The sequence below is a fragment of the Armigeres subalbatus genome, chromosome 3, assembly GCF_024139115.2.
Source record: "Armigeres subalbatus isolate Guangzhou_Male chromosome 3, GZ_Asu_2, whole genome shotgun sequence".
Taxonomy (NCBI): Eukaryota; Metazoa; Arthropoda; class Insecta; order Diptera; family Culicidae; genus Armigeres; species Armigeres subalbatus.
This window is the reverse complement of record NC_085141.1, coordinates 23,228,691-23,248,651: the sequence shown is the minus strand read 5'-3', so window position 1 is coordinate 23,248,651 and position 19,961 is coordinate 23,228,691. Positions and strand designations below refer to the sequence as shown.

The following is a 19,961-nucleotide window of genomic DNA, read 5'->3' as shown; positions in this document are numbered from 1 at the left end:
CATGAACGCATTTTAGTAGAAGAGATTAAGGCAAAAACGTCTTTTCTCGTTACTCACCTTCATGCAAAATACACAGAGGAAAAGGTTATGTTTCCGCATGTGCTTGTCCAGATTTGACTTAGTCATGTACTTGCGCAGGCAGATCTCGCAAGGGTACTTCTTGTCAGCATCGGGATCAGTTGTTGTCGTCAAGGTGGGATTGGGTGTAGCAGCTGGCGGTGGTGGCACCATACCTAATGAGTCGTTAAGTGTGGCCAACGAGTCCGTAGACGACGAGTACCGGCTATGCAGTTTCCCTTCCATGCCTTGTCCGGTACCGCAGTAACCGACACTGCCGATGCCGGAATCACCCAGATTACTACCACTACTACTTCCACCATCGTAGCTCAGAAGGTTACTCGTCCCGAAGGAGTCGAATGTGATATTCATGTCACTAGCTCCCAGCGAGATACTTATCAGATCTGCCGGGCTGAGTGTATCCTCCGGAAGCGTATGATAATTACCATAGGTCGAGTTTACAATTTGATGCTGCTGCTGATGTTGCTGTTGTTGTAGTGGCTGTGGCTGATGCTGCATCGTTTGATTATTGTGGGCCAGTTCCGCACTAACATGGTGCTGACTAGAATGATGCATTGGCTGAGTGATGGTTGCCGTTGGAACTGGGTTGAAGTGACCGAAATCGTCGCAAAGCTGCTGCTGCTGATGCATTGTCACGTTTCCTGATGAGATCAGGTCAATATCAAACATGTGATAGTGACTGGATTGATATTTGGGTGATCCAGTTTTCATCAAACTATCGATTGGTGGTAAAGAAATCTTATCGTAGCTCAATTCTCCGGAAGTCATCATCGGTGTCGCACTGCCGGAGAGATGATTACTGTTGTTGTTGACGTCACTTCCACCGCCGATCATCATGGCTGATTGAACGGAACCGGAGCCACCGGCGGTGGAAGAGGTCGATGGAAACTCTACGTTCACGTAGTTTTGATTTTGATCCAGATTCAGTCCGTAATCGAGGCTGACCGACCGGAGGATGTTGTTACATATGTCATACGGACTGGGTTCCAGCAGGGAAGCGCCGATTTTCGCTGCATAGCTACGTGAATACCAAACGCGCAGAATGTCGCCCAGTTCGATGTCTTTGATCGCCGTGTAGTAGATTTCATCGTTTTCCTGAAAAATGATAATGGTTTCACATGTTGATAGATAAAAAATAGTAGGGGGCTATCCACATACTACGTGGACAGTTAGATGGGGGGGGGAGTTGGTGAATGTTCACGATTCATACAAATTTTGGAAAATTTATATGAGCAATTGTCCACGCTGGGGGGGGGGGGATTTTAAAAACTGACCAGAGTTGCAAAAAGATGATTTTTCAGCACGAATTGTACGGATAAGTACTACGAGTGCTGAAAAATTCAGGGGTGGCATTGCGCATCTCGATTCGAACGAAATTCTAGCGAGTCGAACATGTTTGGCATTACGGCTTTCGATTCAATCTCGAAAACGAGTCATCGTTCGAGTATGCTCGAGGAGGTACAAGAATAGCGAGATATTTTGGAATTGTGGATACTCGAAAGCACACAGGAAAACGACTCAAGTCTAATGAAAAACACTCGTCACTGAAAGTTTTTAATTATATGTACACTCTAAATAATCATCACGTCATATTCACGTGAAAAATCAAGTAACTGATCTGTCTTGAACAAACGACGATTGTTACGTGATGTTAGTAATGGTCACCTGAAATTCACGTAACTTTTACTAAAAATCTTGGTGAATATGTTTGTATGTACTCGTAAACAATTAAAGTGAAATTGTGTTAGTGTGATTGCAGCTTCGGCATTTTCGGAAAACTATAGCATTGTAAACAATCTTCACGTCAGATTTACCTGAAAACAAATATGGTTCTCATCCACCATACTTTTCACGTGAGAGTGACTTGATACTCACGTAAGAATGAAAGACACATAACCTCAGCATAATTATAGGATTTGCAGAGGTAAGCGATATTTCATGTGCAACTAGGCGGGGATTTTCCGAACCTGCATGTTCTCTCCTTGGAAAAAAAATCAGCGGAAGTCGGATAAAATTTATAAGATTCGTAGAAAGTAATAAGCCTATAACTACCATTTTCGGTAGCGTTAGTAGAAAATTTCTATTCCAGATTTCAACTGCCAAGAGTGAACTACTTTTTGCTTGATTTAACAGCGGAAATAGCAGCAATTTTTGAGAAAGAAACTAGTTTCATCTTTTTCTACAAATCTAATAAATTTTATTCGACATTTTCAGTAACTGATTTGTTCTTCCAACAGTGTTTTCCCGAAGCGCAATGGCCGAATGACAGCATTTTCTGTCTAATGATAAAAAACATCATTCTGCATCAAATGCAGTTGAACGCATCAAGTGCATCAACAATGCGAAGAAGTCTCCTGTTTACGGCTGCAGGCAGTCACTAGCTTATTTTGCATTAATTAAAAAAACAATTTTGCAATATATTTCAAACCATGTAGTGGTTACCTGATGTCATGTAGCTTTTACTGAAATTTCACGTAACCAGTACGTAGAAATCACGTGAAGTTCACCTGATCAAACACGTAACTACTTTCAAACTTCACGTCATTAGTACTGGAAAATCCAGTCAGATTCACCTGATAAATCACGTAAAGAATGTCATTACATGCAAGAAATTTCTATCATTAAATGTATGTGCAGATACGCATACGTTCCTCAAATTACCAAACTCATGATACATTGAATTCATATACCTACTGTGATAACATTATATTTTGTATTTCTGACATCCATGAGCATCAGATTTCAAGACGTATCGAATGCATGTGCCAAAATGGCGTCGACCACAAGTTTCCAGATCGAAATTAAAATTTCGATTACTATCAATTTGGTTGAACAGCCGTGATTATTACTTTATTTTCAATTTAAATCCCGTTTCTTTTTTACTTTCCTTGCGTTGAAGAAATGATGCCGCGGGCGCCTCATTCGAAATTCAAATGAACAATCGCTCATTTTGAGCGATTAATTGTTTATTCTCGAGAAGCATAAACAATTGAACAAATCAAGGAAATGCTAATACTGTAGTATAGAAGTTGCATAGTCACATCACTTTCCATGGTGAATCCCGATCTATGTTACTGATTACCCCACCCAACTAATACAACTTCCTTCCCGTGGTAATTGTGGAGATGCAGAGGTATTCTCGGTCTCTAGTAGCAACAATAACCACACACTAACATTCCCTCCCTTCCCCAACTGACTGTAAGGACTTGGCCGGCGCCGTTATTGATCAACATTTGAGAGCTGCTGAAACGTGCACTTCGAGAATAGATGGTAAACACCAACCACTATTCACTTGGATCGTTAGTGCAATTTGCACCAGTTCTGATCAATCACGGAGTAGCAACCATTGATATGTACAGTCAGTCTAAGCTAAGCTAATTCGTATGTATGTTTTCCGTATTTACTGAAGTGCAAGTGCTGATATAATAAAATATTCGACACAGGTACAGCAAACGGAAACAAGAAAAGTTCTGCGGATAAACTCAACAGAATCTACAGATCATCGTATTCATACTTCGATTCCCGATACCTCGATGCGAGAAACGCAGCAGCCATACACTACTTCTGTTTCCGGAAAATCCCGCTGCTCTTCCCGAGTCAGAGTACATGATTCTTACGATGTTTTTGAAGAACGATAGCGTTATATGTTGCCTTGAGATACCGGTCAGCTGCGGCTGCCATAGAACCGCTCTATGTCATGTGCATCATGGGATACTTACAATTCAATCGATTATGGACTAGTTCCAGTACTATGTTTAACGATCTCCGTGATCTTATATCTATTAACATCAATAAATGTGTATCTAGCTTAATATATTTCACAATGTTTTATTTTGAAGGGGACAAATAAATCCAGAATGAGCATAAAATTCAGCAATATAAATTATTGCCCGTACGCATATCTTCCATTGAATAATCTAATCAAAAGTATGTGTAAACTTTATGGATTACACTGCCAAAAATATCTATATAAGATATATGTGTCGCCGTTATAAATTTTTGCAATGGCTCCACCCTAATATAATCGATATAGAACCACACATAAATTAAATAATTGGGAAAAAACCTTATTGTTAAATAATTGCTAATTCGAGACCACACATAAAGTTTATTTGAACATATATTTTATTAGTAGTTCGCGTGGAGTAATATTAAGTAATGGAGGAGTAATGGTTATGTGTGCGCTGATATACATCATAAGTAAAATCTATGGATTTTTGCCAATAAATATGTGTGGATTTTTAGTAGTGTATATATGAACCAAGCATGCATTTTAAGAAAATAAACTGTGGAGGAAATTTATTGATTTCACACATATCCCATGATAAATTTCTTTTAGAAAGCTCCAAATGCGGAGAGCACTGGCTCTGATGATGCATTTCAACAAATAATACGATGTCCATGATAGCCAGGTTCTGATTTTTTATAAAAACCACGGTATGGTCCAATGCACCGAGTTCATCATTGACGTTTGAGCGGTGCGCTGTTTACTAAGAATGAATACTTTTTCATTCATCGAGTTCATGCAAGTGTTCATTTTTAGTAAACAGCGCCCGTCTTAAACGTCATTGTGTTCATTCGGTGCATTGGACCATTGGCAATATGGCAAAACATGTGCATAAACATTGTTCTGCCATAGCGAAAAGGTGGTAAAGAATTAACACTGTTGTTTACTGCCCATAAATTCATGACATTCCCATGTAGATAGGACATCAAGCAAACATGGGACTGTTATTAATTTATGGGCAGTTTAGATTTAGAACCAAATCCAGATGCCGCACATGTTGTGATAGGTCTTTACTATTACGCCCACCTCCCCTGGCGATGGAACCAAATATGCACTACAACATGATGGACAACGTGGACAACAAACGTCCAAGTTGAGCTTATTGAAGAATATTTTGCCAAATTATTTCTACTATGCCTCTACTGGAAATACATTCGGAAAAAGTTTCTAAATTTCTTTTGACATTTCTTGGATTTTTGTTTTTGTGAATTCATTTGGAAATTTCTTTAGGAAAACTTTTTAAACACCTTAAAGAATTGTTCCGGATATTATACGGAAATTCCTTTAGAGATTCCTTTTCATAAACTCCTTTACGATATTTTTTGGAAATTTTAATCCTTCAGAAATTTCTACGGAAATTATTTCTGGAATTCCTGAAGGAAATTGTTCCAGGTTTTGACGTAAACTACGTCTAAGGGGAAGACTCGGATACAGGGTGACAAATGAAAATTTCCAAATTCGAGACCGTCACGAAATCATGTAAGATTTTGAACTTTAATAGCGTCTTTATCTTCCGATGGATTTTTGAGATTTATATATCAATCGACTCGGAAATTCTCTACCAATTTGTCAATTATATTGAAACTTTGGGTTATGAACGTTAAAATAGGGTATCGGATCATTTTGGCAGCACCCTCGTCATGGTGTCATGGCCGTCATCGTTCAGTGGCTTGGCTTTTGGACTCTGCTTTTTGTGCGGTGTTTCGCACAAAAAGTAGAACAATGGTCGGACCAGTGACCGCGGCCCGCGGTCGAAACAAATGTAACAAAAATGCGTAATGTAGTGCATGGTGTATAAAAAGTGATGCAGATAGGGGCATGTTTGTGCAGACATGAGACGATCAATTGTTATCAATGCCAATGCCCTTGCTAGTAATGCAAACATCGAAATGTAATTGCACAAACATGTTTATAGTTAAAAACGACTTTGGAAAAATGTTGAGCATTTTTTTGCAAACTGAAAACTAATAAGGCCGTTATACACATATTTATTAAAAACTAGCGAAACAAATCCAGCTTTGCCCGGATGTTGAAAATGTCACAATGAACTATTTGCAGCCAGCCCGGTGGCATCCCTATCTCACACAATAGGTTTGTTTTGCAGCCAACATTGCGCGACCGTATCCCACTGACAGTTCTGTATCCTAATGAGAATCAAATGTGATGTTTGTAAACAAAACACATACTATCATGAATTTTACACTGAGATGTTAACTGCAAAAACATGGCGTCGTGCCACCCACCTGTTTGCAGCACCGCACTCTAGATCAATTTTCGTCCGTTTGTTTTGTTTTCCTCAACAGCTGACCCAAAATAGTATTCTAATGATTTTTTACATTCCCCCGTTAAATTAACCAACCTTTTGAATATACATACAAGCCTTGCGGATCCCAAAACGAAACGATTAGGGGAAAAAAATCAGAAGGGTTATGTACAAGACACAACCGCCCAACGTAAACTACGTAAGGCAGTTTTGTTCATTGAGAATTGTAGTGCCATCATGCATGAATATTTTTAGAAAATTCATTTGATTACTTATTTTTCGAACAAAACTAGCGTATCTTAAGATATGATAATTGTTGGATACGACAATTGTTTAAAAAATTTATTATGAAAACCCATTTTTTTTCCTCAGTGGTAATGATGCCTTTCTTGGATCCGAATTGCCTACATTTGGGTTTTGAAGCATTTGATGAAATGTTCCAATAGAAGAAGCCCTAGGGGAGGCATATCTTGTTTTTCGTGCATCACTAGATATCATAAAATGTAAATCATGGTTGTGAGTAGCGCGCGCGTAGTAAACGTTGCGGACGGCAAGGATGTTATCGATCATTTAGTGATCTGCCTTAGATCATTTAGTAGTTTGTCAATAACTCATTCCTAACTCATAACCTAATTTCAAAACGTGTTGTATGGTGGACTTTTAGTGCGAAGGTTGTTCGAATTCCACTTTTAAGTGAGCTACGGTGCTAGTTGCTATACTTATACTAAGTGATAACAAAATATGCAATCATTTAGTATGAGTTACTGCTACTAGCGCTATAGCTCCGTTATTAGTGAAATTCAAACAACGAACTGTTAGACAGAGTTGTAGTTAAACCTTCGCACTAGAAGTCCACCATACAACACATTTTGAAATTTAGCCTCTAAAATGAGTTAATGACAAACTACTAAATGATCGAAGGCAGATTACTAAATGATTGATAACATCCTTGGCGGACGGGAAAAGAGGGTGTGTGTATTATTACAATCTAACTCCCACTGACTGTCTGGCTGTGTCATCAGTGTTGGTAAAATCTCAAAATCTCAAATCTCATCGGCGATTCAAACCATGCGTGAATCCCATCAGAATCATGGCCCAGAGATTTGCTCATGATTCGAATCGCAATTTGCATCATTGCATGATATTTACATCATTGCATGATATTTTACCAACACTGAGTGTCACTATGGATAAAATATCCGTGCAACCATTTTATCAAGATAATTGCAAGACTTTTGAATCAGGGATCAAGAAGGTGATAACTCTATTGTAACTCATGTAGCCCGTTTCAAGAACGTATGCGTTCCGAAGCTTTTGTCGTGTACAATAAGTACCGCATGATTGCACCCACGTATTATAAAAATATCTTAAGCGCATTCACACTTCCTGAATCAAAGTTAAATCCTTCTGATTCAGATGCGCATTTAATTGGACAAAATATGATTATGCCTATATAAAAATCTTTCAAAATAAGTCTCCCCCTTCTGATTGTTTTGCTCAAAAATAACAATTTGAGGGGCAACAAAAAAAAATCAGGTAAATTTTGAGAATTTTCAAAACATTCTTTAACAAACCCGAGGAGTTTTTTAATTTTTTTTTTAACATTTTAATATTTATTTTTTACTAGCAGACCCGACGAACTTTATTTCGTCTAAAATTGATTTATTCTCTGATTAGTTCTCGAGTTATGCAGAAATTTTTGGTTCATTTGTATGAGAGCCCCTCTTTCCAGAAGGGGGAGGCGCTGCAAACCATCATAGAAAAAAATCAATCTCCACACGCCAGATTTGGTTTCATTTGCTTGATCTCAAAATTGGTGTTTCATTTGTAGAGGAGCCAGGTCTCAAAGAGGAGAGGGGTCTCGAACCATCTTAAGAACCTTCCCCGGCCCCAAAAACCTCTGCATTCAAATTTTCACGCCGCTCGATTCAGTAGAAGAAGAAGAAGAAGATTACCCCCTCCCACTTGACTTTGCGGAGACCATAATCTTCTTCTTCTTCTTCTTCTATATACATAAAAATGAATTTCTGTCTGTCTGAACCTTATAGACTCGGAAACTACTGAACCGATCGGCGTGAAAATTTGTAGGCAGAGGTTTTTGGGGCCGGGGAAGGTTCTTAAGATGGTTCGAGACCCCTCCTCCTTTGGAGAAGGAGGGGGGGCTCCCATACAAATAAAACAGAAATCTGAGAATAAATCAATTTTAAGCGAAACGAAGTTCGTCGGGTCTGCTAGTCTTCTATATAATAAACATGCGTTGAGGTTTTCTTCCTGACGATTTAACTCGCGAACGGCTTGATCGATTTGAAAGATTTTTTCCCCTAATCGTTTCGTTTTGGGATCCGCAAGGTTTGTATATACAAAAAGTTGGTGAATTTAACGGGGAAATGTAAAAAATCATTAGAATACTATTTTGGGTCAGCTGTTGAGGAAAACAAAACAAACGGACGAAAATTGATCTAGAGTGCGGTGCTGCAAATAGTTCATTGTGACATTTTCAACATCCGGGCAAAGCTGGATTTGTTTCGCTAGTTTTTAATAAATATGTGTATAACGGCCTTATTAGTTTTCAGTTTGCAAAAAAATGCTCAACATTTTTCCAAAGTCGTTTTTAACTATAAACATGTTTGTGCAATTACATTTCGATGATTGCATTACTAGCAAGGGCATTGGCATTGATAACAATTGATCGTCTCATGTCTGCACAAACATGCCCCTATCTGCATCACTTTTTATACACCATGCACTACATTACGCATTTTTGTTACATTTGTTTCGACCGCGGTCACTGGTCCGACCATTGTTCTACTTTTTGTGCGAAACACCGCACAAAAAGCAGAGTCCAAAAGCCAAGCCACTGAACGATGACGGCCGAAACGAGACGAGAAAGCGGACAAGAAAAGAGGGTGCTGCCAAAATGATCCGATACCCTATTTTAACGTTCATAACCCAAAGTTTCAATATAATTGACAAATTGGTAGAGAATTTCCGAGCCGATTGATATATAAATCTCAAAAATCCATCGGAAGATAAAGACGCTATTAAAGTTCAAAATCTTACATGATTTCGTGACGGTCTCGAATTTGGAAATTTGCATTTGTCACCCTGTATCCGAGTCTTCCCCTTAGACGTAGTTTACGTCAAAATCTTTCAAATCGATCAAGCCGTTCGCGAGTTAAATCGTCAGGAAGAAAACCTCAACGCATGTTTATTATATAGAAGACTGGCAGACCCGACGAACTTCGTTTCGCTTAAAATTGATTTATTCTCAGATTTCTGTTTTATTTGTATGGGAGCCCCCCTCCTTCTCCAAAGGAGGAGGGGTCTCGAACCATCTTAAGAACCTTCCCCGGCCCCAAAAATCTCTGCCTACAAATTTTCACGCCGATCGGTTCAGTAGTTTCGGAGTCTATAAGGCTCAGACAGACAGAAGAAGAAGAAGAAGATTATGGTCTCCGCAAAGTCAAGGGGGAGGGGGTAATCTTCTTCTTCTACTGAATCGAGCGGCGTGAAAATTTTAATGCAGAGGTTTTTGGGGCCGGGGAAGGTTTTTAAGATGGTTCGAGACCCCTCTCCTCTTTGAGACCTGGCTCCTATACAAATGAAACACCAATTTCGAGATCAAGCAAATGAAACCAAATCTGGCGTGTGGAGGTTGATTTGTTTCTATGATGGTTTGCAACGCCTCCCCCTTCTGGAAAGAGGGGCTCCCATACAAATGAACCAAAAATTTCTGCATAACTCGAGAACTAATCAGAGAATAAATCAATTTTAGACGAAATAAAGTTCGTCGGGTCTGCTAGTAAAAAATATATATTAAAATGTTAAAAAAATTAAAAAAACTCCTCGGGTTTGTTAAAGAATGTTTCGAAAATTCTCAAAATTTACTTGATTTTTTTTGTTGCCCCTCAAATTGTTATTTTTGAGCAAAACAATCAGAAGGGGGAGACTTATTTTGAAAGATTTTTATATAGGCATAATCATATTTTGTCCAATTAAATGCGCATCTGAATCAGAAGGATTTAACTTTGATTCAGGAAGTGTGAATGCACTTAAAATATTTTTATAAAACGTGGGTGCAATCATGCGGTACTTATTGTACACGACAAAAGCTTCGGAACGCATACGTTCTTGAAACGGGCTACATGAGTTACAATAGAGTTATCACCTTCTTGATCCCTGATTCAAAAGTCTTGCAATTATCTTGATAAAATGGTTGCACGGATATTTTATCCATAGTGACACTCAGTGTTGGTAAAATATCATGCAATGATGCAAATTGCGATTCGAATCATGAGCAAATCTCTGGGCCATGATTCTGATGGGATTCACGCATGGTTTGAATCGCCGATGAGATTTGAGATTTTGAGATTTTACCAACACTGATGACACAGCCAGACAGTGGGAGTTAGATTGTAATAATACACACACCCTCTTTTCCCGTCCGCCAAGGATGTTATCAATCATTTAGTAATCTGCCTTCGATCATTTAGTAGTTTGTCATTAACTCATTTTAGAGGCTAAATTTCAAAATGTGTTGTATGGTGGACTTCTAGTGCGAAGGTTTAACTACAACTCTGTCTAACAGTTCGTTGTTTGAATTTCACTAATAACGGAGCTATAGCGCTAGTAGCAGTAACTCATACTAAATGATTGCATATTTTGTTATCACTTAGTATAAGTATAGCAACTAGCACCGTAGCTCACTTAAAAGTGGAATTCGAACAACCTTCGCACTAAAAGTCCACCATACAACACGTTTTGAAATTAGGTTATGAGTTAGGAATGAGTTATTGACAAACTACTAAATGATCTAAGGCAGATCACTAAATGATCGATAACATCCTTGCCGTCCGCAACGTTTACTACTCGCGCGCATCACAACCATGATTGACATTTTATGATATCTAGTGATGCACGAAAAACAAGATATGCCTCCCCTAGGGCTTCTTCTATTGGAACATTTCATCAAATGCTTCAAAACCCAAATGTAGGCAATTCGGATCCAAGAAAGGCATCATTACCACTGAGGAAAAAAATTGGGTTTTCATAGTAAATTTTTTAAACAATTGTCATATCTTAAGATACGCTAGTTTTGTTCGAAAAATAAGTAATCAAATGAATTTTCTAAAAATATTCATGCATGATGGCACTACAATCCTCAATGAACAAAACTGCCTTACGTAGTTTACGTTGGGCGGTTGTGTCTTGTACATAACCCTTCTGATATTTTTTTATTCGAAATTCCTATCGAATTTCTTTTAGCAGTTCTTGCACAAATGCTTTTGAACCTTCAAAAATTCCTTCAGTAAATTCCTTTAGAATTTCCATCGAAATTGCTTTTGAAATTTATTTGGGAATCTATCTATAGATTTATTCGGACATTTATTTTGGAGCCCCTATGAGGAACTCTTAGAAAATTCTTCAAGGAATTCGTCCCAGAATACCTTTAGAAATTTCTTTAAAAATAACTTTAGGAATTCTTTTGAAAAATCCATTCGGAATTCCTGGAATTCTTCCACAAATTCCTTAAACAATAAATCTTTACAAATTTCTTCAGATTTTTTTAAGGTTCTTCGGAAATTGCTCCAGAAATTCCATTTGAAATTCCTCCAGAAATAATTGAGAAGATTACGCTAATAATGGGTCTTATGAATAAGGTGTAGCAAGTTCTAGTTTTCTACATTTTTAGCAGTAAACGTCACTTGTGGAACACGTTTAAAAGAATAAAAATGCACTTTACTACACTACACATTTCCAACATACTACAAGCAACTATAATAACTGCCCAAAACTGCCCACGTGATATATGGGCAGCCCCTAAGTTCTATTCTAGGGAGCTATTCTCGTTAAATTCAAAGCTATGCTCAGGGACAGTCTGTCCTATTCATTTTCAATTGTTCTAATGTAAACCTAGGGATAAAATGCACGGCTCAAAACTAGAACCATGCTGAAGATGGCAGGGTACGATTCCCAGGCTGATCTACGAAATTTTCTTGTTGGAAACTGTGGAATCGTGTCTCTTGATATTCGAATGCAAAAATTGTAATTTGGCTTAGAAAAGTCGCAGTTAACAACTGAGAAAGTGCTTAAGAAACAATAAGCTGCGAAACGGTAATGTGGAGATGTAGAAAAGAAGAATAAAGTAGAATAAAATGCCAATAGAAATTTTGGCATGACCATTTCTTAAAACCAGAGAGATCCTTTACATGTTGCTGTTGTAGTGAAATTCACTGCAAATTCAAAGAGCTTAAACATGAGACACCATGCGTTTCCATAAGGATCTCATTGAAAATGGTGTGAATTACTCACCTGGAAGCATATTAGGTTCTGCTCATTGGAAAACCTCGCCAAGCTGACATGAATCATCCAGTTACACTTGCTCGTGTTTCGCGTGTCCAGATACACATTTCGCCCGTTGAACAGCGTTTGCAAGTGATAGTCAAGATCGCTCTCGTAGTAGTACGGTGAGGCGAATAGCACCAAAGGAAATGGTATGTTCTTGATTGGTGCGTAGGACTTCTGCGCCAGCAACGGCCCAAATCTAGTTCCTTTGGCAAACTTTTGTGATGTCACGACGCAGCTACTCCCGTCGGCCGCGTCCATTATCAGTAGCCCATTGGGAACAGATGACCTTGAGAGGTTAAGCGAGGGCTTATCTTCGATCTTCGAAGGCGGACAGCGGGTCATCATTGTGCAGAGAAAGAACATGAAGAAGAAAAAATGGATTAGTTGTTTTGATCAAACGGCACGGAGAAAAAACAGAACCCTCGATCCGTCCATTTGCAAAGTGGCTGCAACATGGGGATAAAAATATTGACTTTTTTTCGCCGAGCTGCGCAAAGACTAGCTAAATGATGGCCGGACTGCGCACATGTTGTCATGGACATTAAAATGCGTAAATTATATAATTTAATCAAGTCTAATTGCACTTCCTGTGCGTTGGATCGTTAGGGCCCGGTGATACCCTGGGGTTGGCGCCCCGATCGTGCCAATTTTCACTCAGCAAATGGTTCAAATCGAGAATACTTCCATAAATGGTATTAAATGTGCCTGGGGCGCATACTCGGCACCGTATACTTACATGATCTCCCTTGGCATATTCTGGACAATTTTGGGTGTAATGCGAAGCTCCACAGATGCTGCATACTAGGATCATGATGAGTAACCCAGCAGCGATTACGCGACGGTGATTCCGAAGATTGTGATACGTTATGTTTTGCAGGTTGGTGATCCAAGATCAGTACCGATCCGTTCCGGGGCAGCCACGATCACGACACGATTAGTGCACAGGAAATCAAGAAGATTTGCAGACGGCGACGTCCACGGAGAGATAACCAGAAAAGAGAGAAGATCCAGGGATGTTGTATTGTGGCGCTCGTTCCAGATTAGTTTCTTCTAGCTAAGGACAGCGAGAGCGAGAGTGCTTGCCAGCAGCAGCAGTACTGACGGCTCGGAACCCACACACAATCGTGTCCACCACCCCAAAACTCACGCTCACGGAATGTCTTTGGTTGGTTGTTGGTTGGCGATCGAACCGACACTGACATGACATGTAGCATGCGAACTAATATGTGTGAGAAAATCCAAGTTGTGCGGAAAAATAAGTCAGAAAATGGATACCACTTTTCCCTACCCACTTTCCCGAGAGGTCAAAACCGAACAGGGTTAACAAGCCCTGCAACATAATTTCCCTATGGATCACTTAATACGCACCATGAATGCATTCAAACACGATCGCAATAGCCACCCAATCATTGAAAGTAGATCCAGCGCAGCGTACTGCGACGAAAGTTAATCCGGAAAAGTGGTCCAATTTCCCCCCATGTACTAGCCCTACTGCCTATTAGTACTGCTGCTGCTGCTGATATTGGACTTTTCAGAGGGCGCCCTGTCCGACCCCGAAAAGCCCACTGTCCACACTGGTTCTCTCTGGTTGGGACTTACCTTTTTCTACCAACTGGACATTACTATTTAGCACTGATAATGCATCAAAACAAATATTCGGTGATAAGTCACTCATAACTCGCGTAAGGCCTTCTCGAAGACCAATTTTTTTCGCTACGCTTAATTACACTACTGCACTCTCGTCGTTTTGCTGCCTCTTTCCTTTCGATCCACGGCAGAATTAAGCACTACATGAAACGACAAACCAACAATCGTGGATTGTACGAAATAAATAAATAAAGTAGAGTGAAAAGCAAAAGGGAGCAGAGAAAAATTTTAAACTATGATGATTTTAGTCAAGATAATACGCTTACACTAATCCAATTTTCCATCTGTCTCTCTGGCGAACCCCATGTTCATGTCCACCACCAACATGCACTTACATACCTACTAAAGTAAGTCAAAGTCTAGTCAATCTAGTCAGAGTAGTAATAAAAATAAAACGCACACAACTGCTCGGCAGAACATGCCTGCCATGCACCCACTCAACACATGCGCGATTGCCTTATCCATCGCACAAGTCATCACGGTGGATGGTGTTTAGTGATGGTTGAGCCAGAAATGCCTGCCTGTTGAACATTATCGTGCTCTGCTAGTATAAGAAATGCAATGCACCACATCGAACAGTTGCCTGCTGTTGTACAAAACTAGGAAAAAATGCCATTAGCATTAAGCGATCCGCCAAATTTCGTAGGTCAGTAGCAGATGGGACAAGCCTAGACCATTTTTAATGAAGTAGCATCACTTTCATCTTTTATCACCGATAAAACGGACTAATTATTTAATTTGTGAATAGAAGGCCTGTACACCCGTAAAATACCAAAAAATAATATGCAAAATACTTCAAGCATGAAATGCTTAGTAATTTTAATACCAAACGAATAATTATTTGTTATGCCTGAAGTATTTTGCATATTATTTTTTTTTGTATTATTCCTTTGATATTTGACCTCTTATGCAAGGCAAGTTCATAACAGGTAAAGTACATATCAATAACGGAATTAGATATCATTGAGTCCCTTGTCATAAGACGAGTTTGTACAATCCCATTTAATTCCAACACTTAATTGTATCTTGACAGATACGTATTTCGACCTCAACAGTAAGGCCGTCTTCAGTGTCTCGTACTTGACTCGACTTCTACGAGACACTGAAGACGGCCTTACTGTTGAGGTCGAAATACGAATCTGTCAGGATACAATTAAGTGGTAGAATTAAATGGGATTGTACAAACTAGTCTTATGACAAGTGAAGACATTCCACTAAAAAGCTCAAAATAATTTTCTTAATATCATTGAGTTATTTTCTCCTGCTCGGGTATAGCCATCAACTCATTGTGAATAAAGGATCAACACAGGGATGGCGAATTTGTTAACAGATACACTTACGCCTTTTAGGTAGCCTCACACCTTCGGAATAATTTTCTGTAAAATTTTGGTCATCGTGTTAAATGCCGAAATCCCAAAGAGCCCGCCTCTTTCCAATCAATGGTAACAAAATCCACGAATCGAATCCCCGAGGTGTGAGACTACCTATAACGACGGTAACAATGATGATACTACCATCTACTGTAGTAACCAAAATATAAGTTGTTTGGCCCCATAAGCAGAGACAGTTATGCGAAATCAATCCAATGTAAAAGAAAATGGTCAGGGTGTCTAATACCTGAAAAAAAACTTGGAAAACCTGGAATTATTAGGGAATTTTCCCCCACCTGGAAACATCCTGGAATTATCAGAGAATTCCTTATACAATCAGGGAAATATCAAACATGACAAAATTCAAACAAGCAATGGCTAGACCAGTAGTAAACACTACATACAAGGGAGATACAAACAAGAAGAAGCCGTGCAAGTAACACAGCTGAATCTTAACCACTGTGCAACTGCCCAGCAGCTGCTGTGGCAGTCGGTCTCGGAGTCGAGGACCGATGTCGCCCTCCTGTCCGACCCGTACAACGTCCCTGTCGATAACGGCAATTGGGTGGCGGACGGGTCTAGGATGGCGGCTATTTGCACGACGGGACGGTACCCGATCCAAGAGGTGGTACACTCCTCTGCTGAGGGTGTCGCGATAGCCAAGATCAATGGTGTGTTCTATTGTAGCTGTTATGCCCCACCAAGGCGGCCATTGTACCATATCATCCAGATAATCGATAATCGTCTGACCTAGCCGATTGTGTTTCGAGCTGCTAAACTGACCTTTAACAAGGCCATCAAGAGCAGTAAGAGAGCGTGTTTCGTTTCGACAACCTATGCGAAGGAGCCAACGCGAATCCGTGGGGTGCCGCCTACAGGATAGTGATGGTCAAGACCAAAGGGAGCTCTTCACCCCCAAACAGTCCCCGGATAGGTTGGCGAGGATTATCGAGATACTCTTCTTGTCCCGAGCCACAAGCCCCTGGCCTCCCGCACCGCAAGGCAATATGGGTGCGGCCGAAATGGTGGCTCCGGTGGTGAAAGAAGAGTTACTCGCGGTGGCCAAATCCCTGGTAACGAACAAAGCTTTAGGGACTGATGGAGTTCCGAACAGCTCTCTCAAGGCAGCAACCATAGCGAACCCGAACATGTTCAGGCTAGCTATGCAGAGATGCCTAGATGAGTGTTGATTTATATTGTAACTAGCTCACCAAATTCCGTTCGGGGAACACCCAGCTCGGCAGGCACAAATCAGTGTCAAGGCTTCACTTCTTGATTGTATCCTGGAAATCATTTTTGGTATGCCTTACATGGATGATGCAATTGATAATTCCTAATTCCGTTGCACCACTGTTGCCCCGCAAGTAGTGAAACTGAAATCGGTCAACATGATTCAATAGACTTTTGTAAGTTTTGGATTTCTTGCTTAACTTTTCAAAAGGACCTAAGTAACATTTTTTTCATGAATTAATTTGAATAGCGCAATCAACAGAAAAACATGAAAGCTTTTGATTGCAGTACTCAAATTAATTCATGATAAAAATGTTACTTAGGTCCTTTTCAAAAGTTAAGCGAGATTTCTCTGCATCATCCGTTCGTAGAAAAAATATCCTATCCACTCAAATGTCCATCCATTGCTTTTTGGTTGGTTGGTTCTAAATTCCCAGCAAGAAAATCGCTCAAACTTTCTAGCTATTGGCGATCTTCGTAGCACTTCGCCAAACGTAGCACAGGGCTGGTGGCGAACACTGTCCTCAAAATAGTATCTTTAGTGACCAACGCTGACGGAAATAAACACTTTTATATATAATTAATAACTAGGCAGTGAGACAAATTGCGTATACTGGTTATTTTCGTTCAATTTTAGATTTTTCAGTCCCAGCAGCTACTGGTGGCCGGTAATTTTTTGTTCTTTCCATTGTTTCTTTGTGTTCTGTGTCGTCTGCATGGTACCGTCTGTAGGCTGTGTGAGGTCGATTTCGTCACCACCGATACAAACTAGTGGCTTACATTGTCCTCTCTTGAGCCTCTTCCTATCATGGAATAGGGGAAATGACGGCTTTGGCAGATTTTGTTCTATTATTGTTAGGGGGATTTTTGTTGACCAAATTTTATGAAATTTGGTCACAATATTCTTTGATATGCAAAGAATGTTTAGGCCAAATTTGAGCATAATTGGTTATAGAAAACCCCCTTGCCAATAATAGAACAAAACCTGCCAAAGCCGTCATTCCCCCTATTAAATATCAAATTTTGATTATATGTATGCTCCAGCTGTGTATAGAACGATTCTTTCTCGTCGTCGGGTCGCACTACGCGTGGGCAGTGCACTTTGACAATGCTATAATTTTTGCCTTTCTCGTATACAAAGTATACGTAAAGGCTATATGTTCACTCCAAAAATTAACTTTTTATAGGAGGCTCGGAGACCTATAGTGTTATATACCGATCGACTCAGCTTGACGAATTGAAGTGATGTCTGTGTGTATGTGTGTGTGCGCAAGCTAATCTCACTATTTTTTTAAGCACTTATCCTTAACGCAACATGCTGCATTCACGCAGAAAGGCGGCTTATTGGGCCTGCGCAAATTTCATGTCTCGTCGTAGGGCCGTCGTGTCCGGTCTGTTTAGTATCCCACCCAAAACCAGGACTTGAGCTTGTGCGTTTTGAGCAGCACGCGGTCGCTTTGACGGGACCTGCTTGCGAATACATGCATCTTTTTTTTTTTGCGGTGGTTACAATGGCAGCTGTCCCTTGTTATCAATCTACACTGTACCCCGCCCATATTGGCTTCTATGAGCCTACCGTTTTTCATCATCACACAGACGTTCCTAAGCGATGTTGCTCGTGTGGTCACTTTGTGGGCCGTGTTGATCACAAGGATTTGTATAACAGCCCACCCCCATCATTATAAGCACTTAGTATTGTCAAACTACCATCACTAACATCAACATCACTCTTTTCTTCTTCTTTACCTTTACAAAAGTCTATTAGGTTTTCTGTCACTACGAATCATTTCACTCAGTATAAGCAATGAAATCACGCATCATATTCACCTACTATCATTACGTTAATTTTAACATAGTCATCATGATCACCAAAAATTATTGCGGTCACTATCACCGTATCGTTCTTTCTTCACATTCACAACTCCTCCACTATCTTAACTCCCTTAAGCAGGAAACCAGCCTCAGAAACGAGTCACCGAAAAATCACCAAACGGTCAAAACCAAATTACTAAATCGTCGGAACCATCTTTGTTCATAATTCCGTTCAACCTTTCCAAATTCACGTCACGACTTATACTATGTTTACACTAGGGCCTTGTAACATGTTATTCGGCTATCTTGATGAGCTTTCTTTTGTCGATAATTTGAATAACATGTTATTCAGGCCGTAGTGCAAACATAGTATTAATAAGTATATAAGTCATTGCTCACGGTTTTGTTGAACATATATTGCAGTCGTATGTTTAATGATGAGTCGATTCACTTAATGTAGACCCATGACTGCCAAGCCAACACCATCTAACACCGCTACATCAATTTTTACATCAACTATATTTTGTACTTCTCAGTAACCATCCTAAACAACACTTCAGCATAATTTTCCACCTATTTCCTAAATCAATTTTTAGGTTATTGTTTTGATATAATATACACACTAACAGAAACATATATACATTTTTACAAATGTGCATGTATATCAACAAAGTATGGTTATCATTTACAAAGTAAACACATATGATATATACATTTAGAAAATGGAAGAAAAATATGATAAAGTTATAAGTTATTTGCACTTACCATGTATGTATTCTTTTTATTTACTTACCACTTATTAGCTTTAATAAGTGTTTACCGTTCCAGATTCTTCCGATTCCTGACGATATTAGTAGGATCATGCTGCATTTGGTGTTGGCTCGGAGTCTTGTTAACCCTTAAAGGCGCAAGGCGATTTTTTTAGAAATCGTCGGAAATATTTTTAACGTAAATAACCATTGAAATGATTAACATTAAACGTATTTTCGGTTTGTTGTTTTAAAACAACATTGCGCATTTAAGGGTTAATTTCGAAGCTCCATCATAATTTATTATAGTTGAGATCGGGTTAGATAGTGAGGAAAATAATGAAAAGAATGGATATTAGTAAATGTCGTTTTATTATTTATGAGGTTCTGTTAAATGGGATTCTCAAATTAGTGTAGTGTTATATTTAATATCATTCGGATTTAATTAAGTAGCTTGTTTTTTTTTTCTAATTTCAGTTAAAGATTATAAAATAAGTGATTAATTTGGTTACAGCATAGCTGGGCCTTTCGACGATAATATCGATTTATTGAATAATTTTTCTACAATGTGGTCCACGTTGACTTGTAACTGATCTAGCAGGAAATAATGAGCACTCCATTTTATAACTTATTTTTAACATAAACGTTGACTACGATACAATTATGAGAAGTATCTT

General features: G+C 39.3%; 1 protein-coding gene across 2 annotated transcripts in view; it reads right to left on the bottom strand.

Moving 5' to 3' along the window:
* LOC134220194 (uncharacterized) overlaps nt 1-19,961 on the bottom strand; it is a 57,198-nt gene that overhangs the window by 20,757 nt on the left and 16,480 nt on the right. Inside the window, exons 1-5 of one of the 2 annotated variants that reach the window (XM_062699173.1) lie at nt 14,390-14,519; nt 14,076-14,263; nt 13,213-13,277; nt 12,441-12,794; nt 58-1,173 (exon numbers count right to left, since the gene is read on the bottom strand). In XM_062699173.1, coding sequence (XP_062555157.1) covers nt 58-1,173; nt 12,441-12,794; nt 13,213-13,277; nt 14,076-14,151 — 1,611 coding nt within the window. In that variant the 5' untranslated portion in view covers nt 14,152-14,263; nt 14,390-14,519. Of the gene's footprint in view, nt 1-57; nt 1,174-12,440; nt 12,795-13,212; nt 13,278-14,075; nt 14,264-14,389; nt 14,520-19,961 lie in introns of those variants that run through there. The other variant, XM_062699174.1, reaches the window with a different exon arrangement.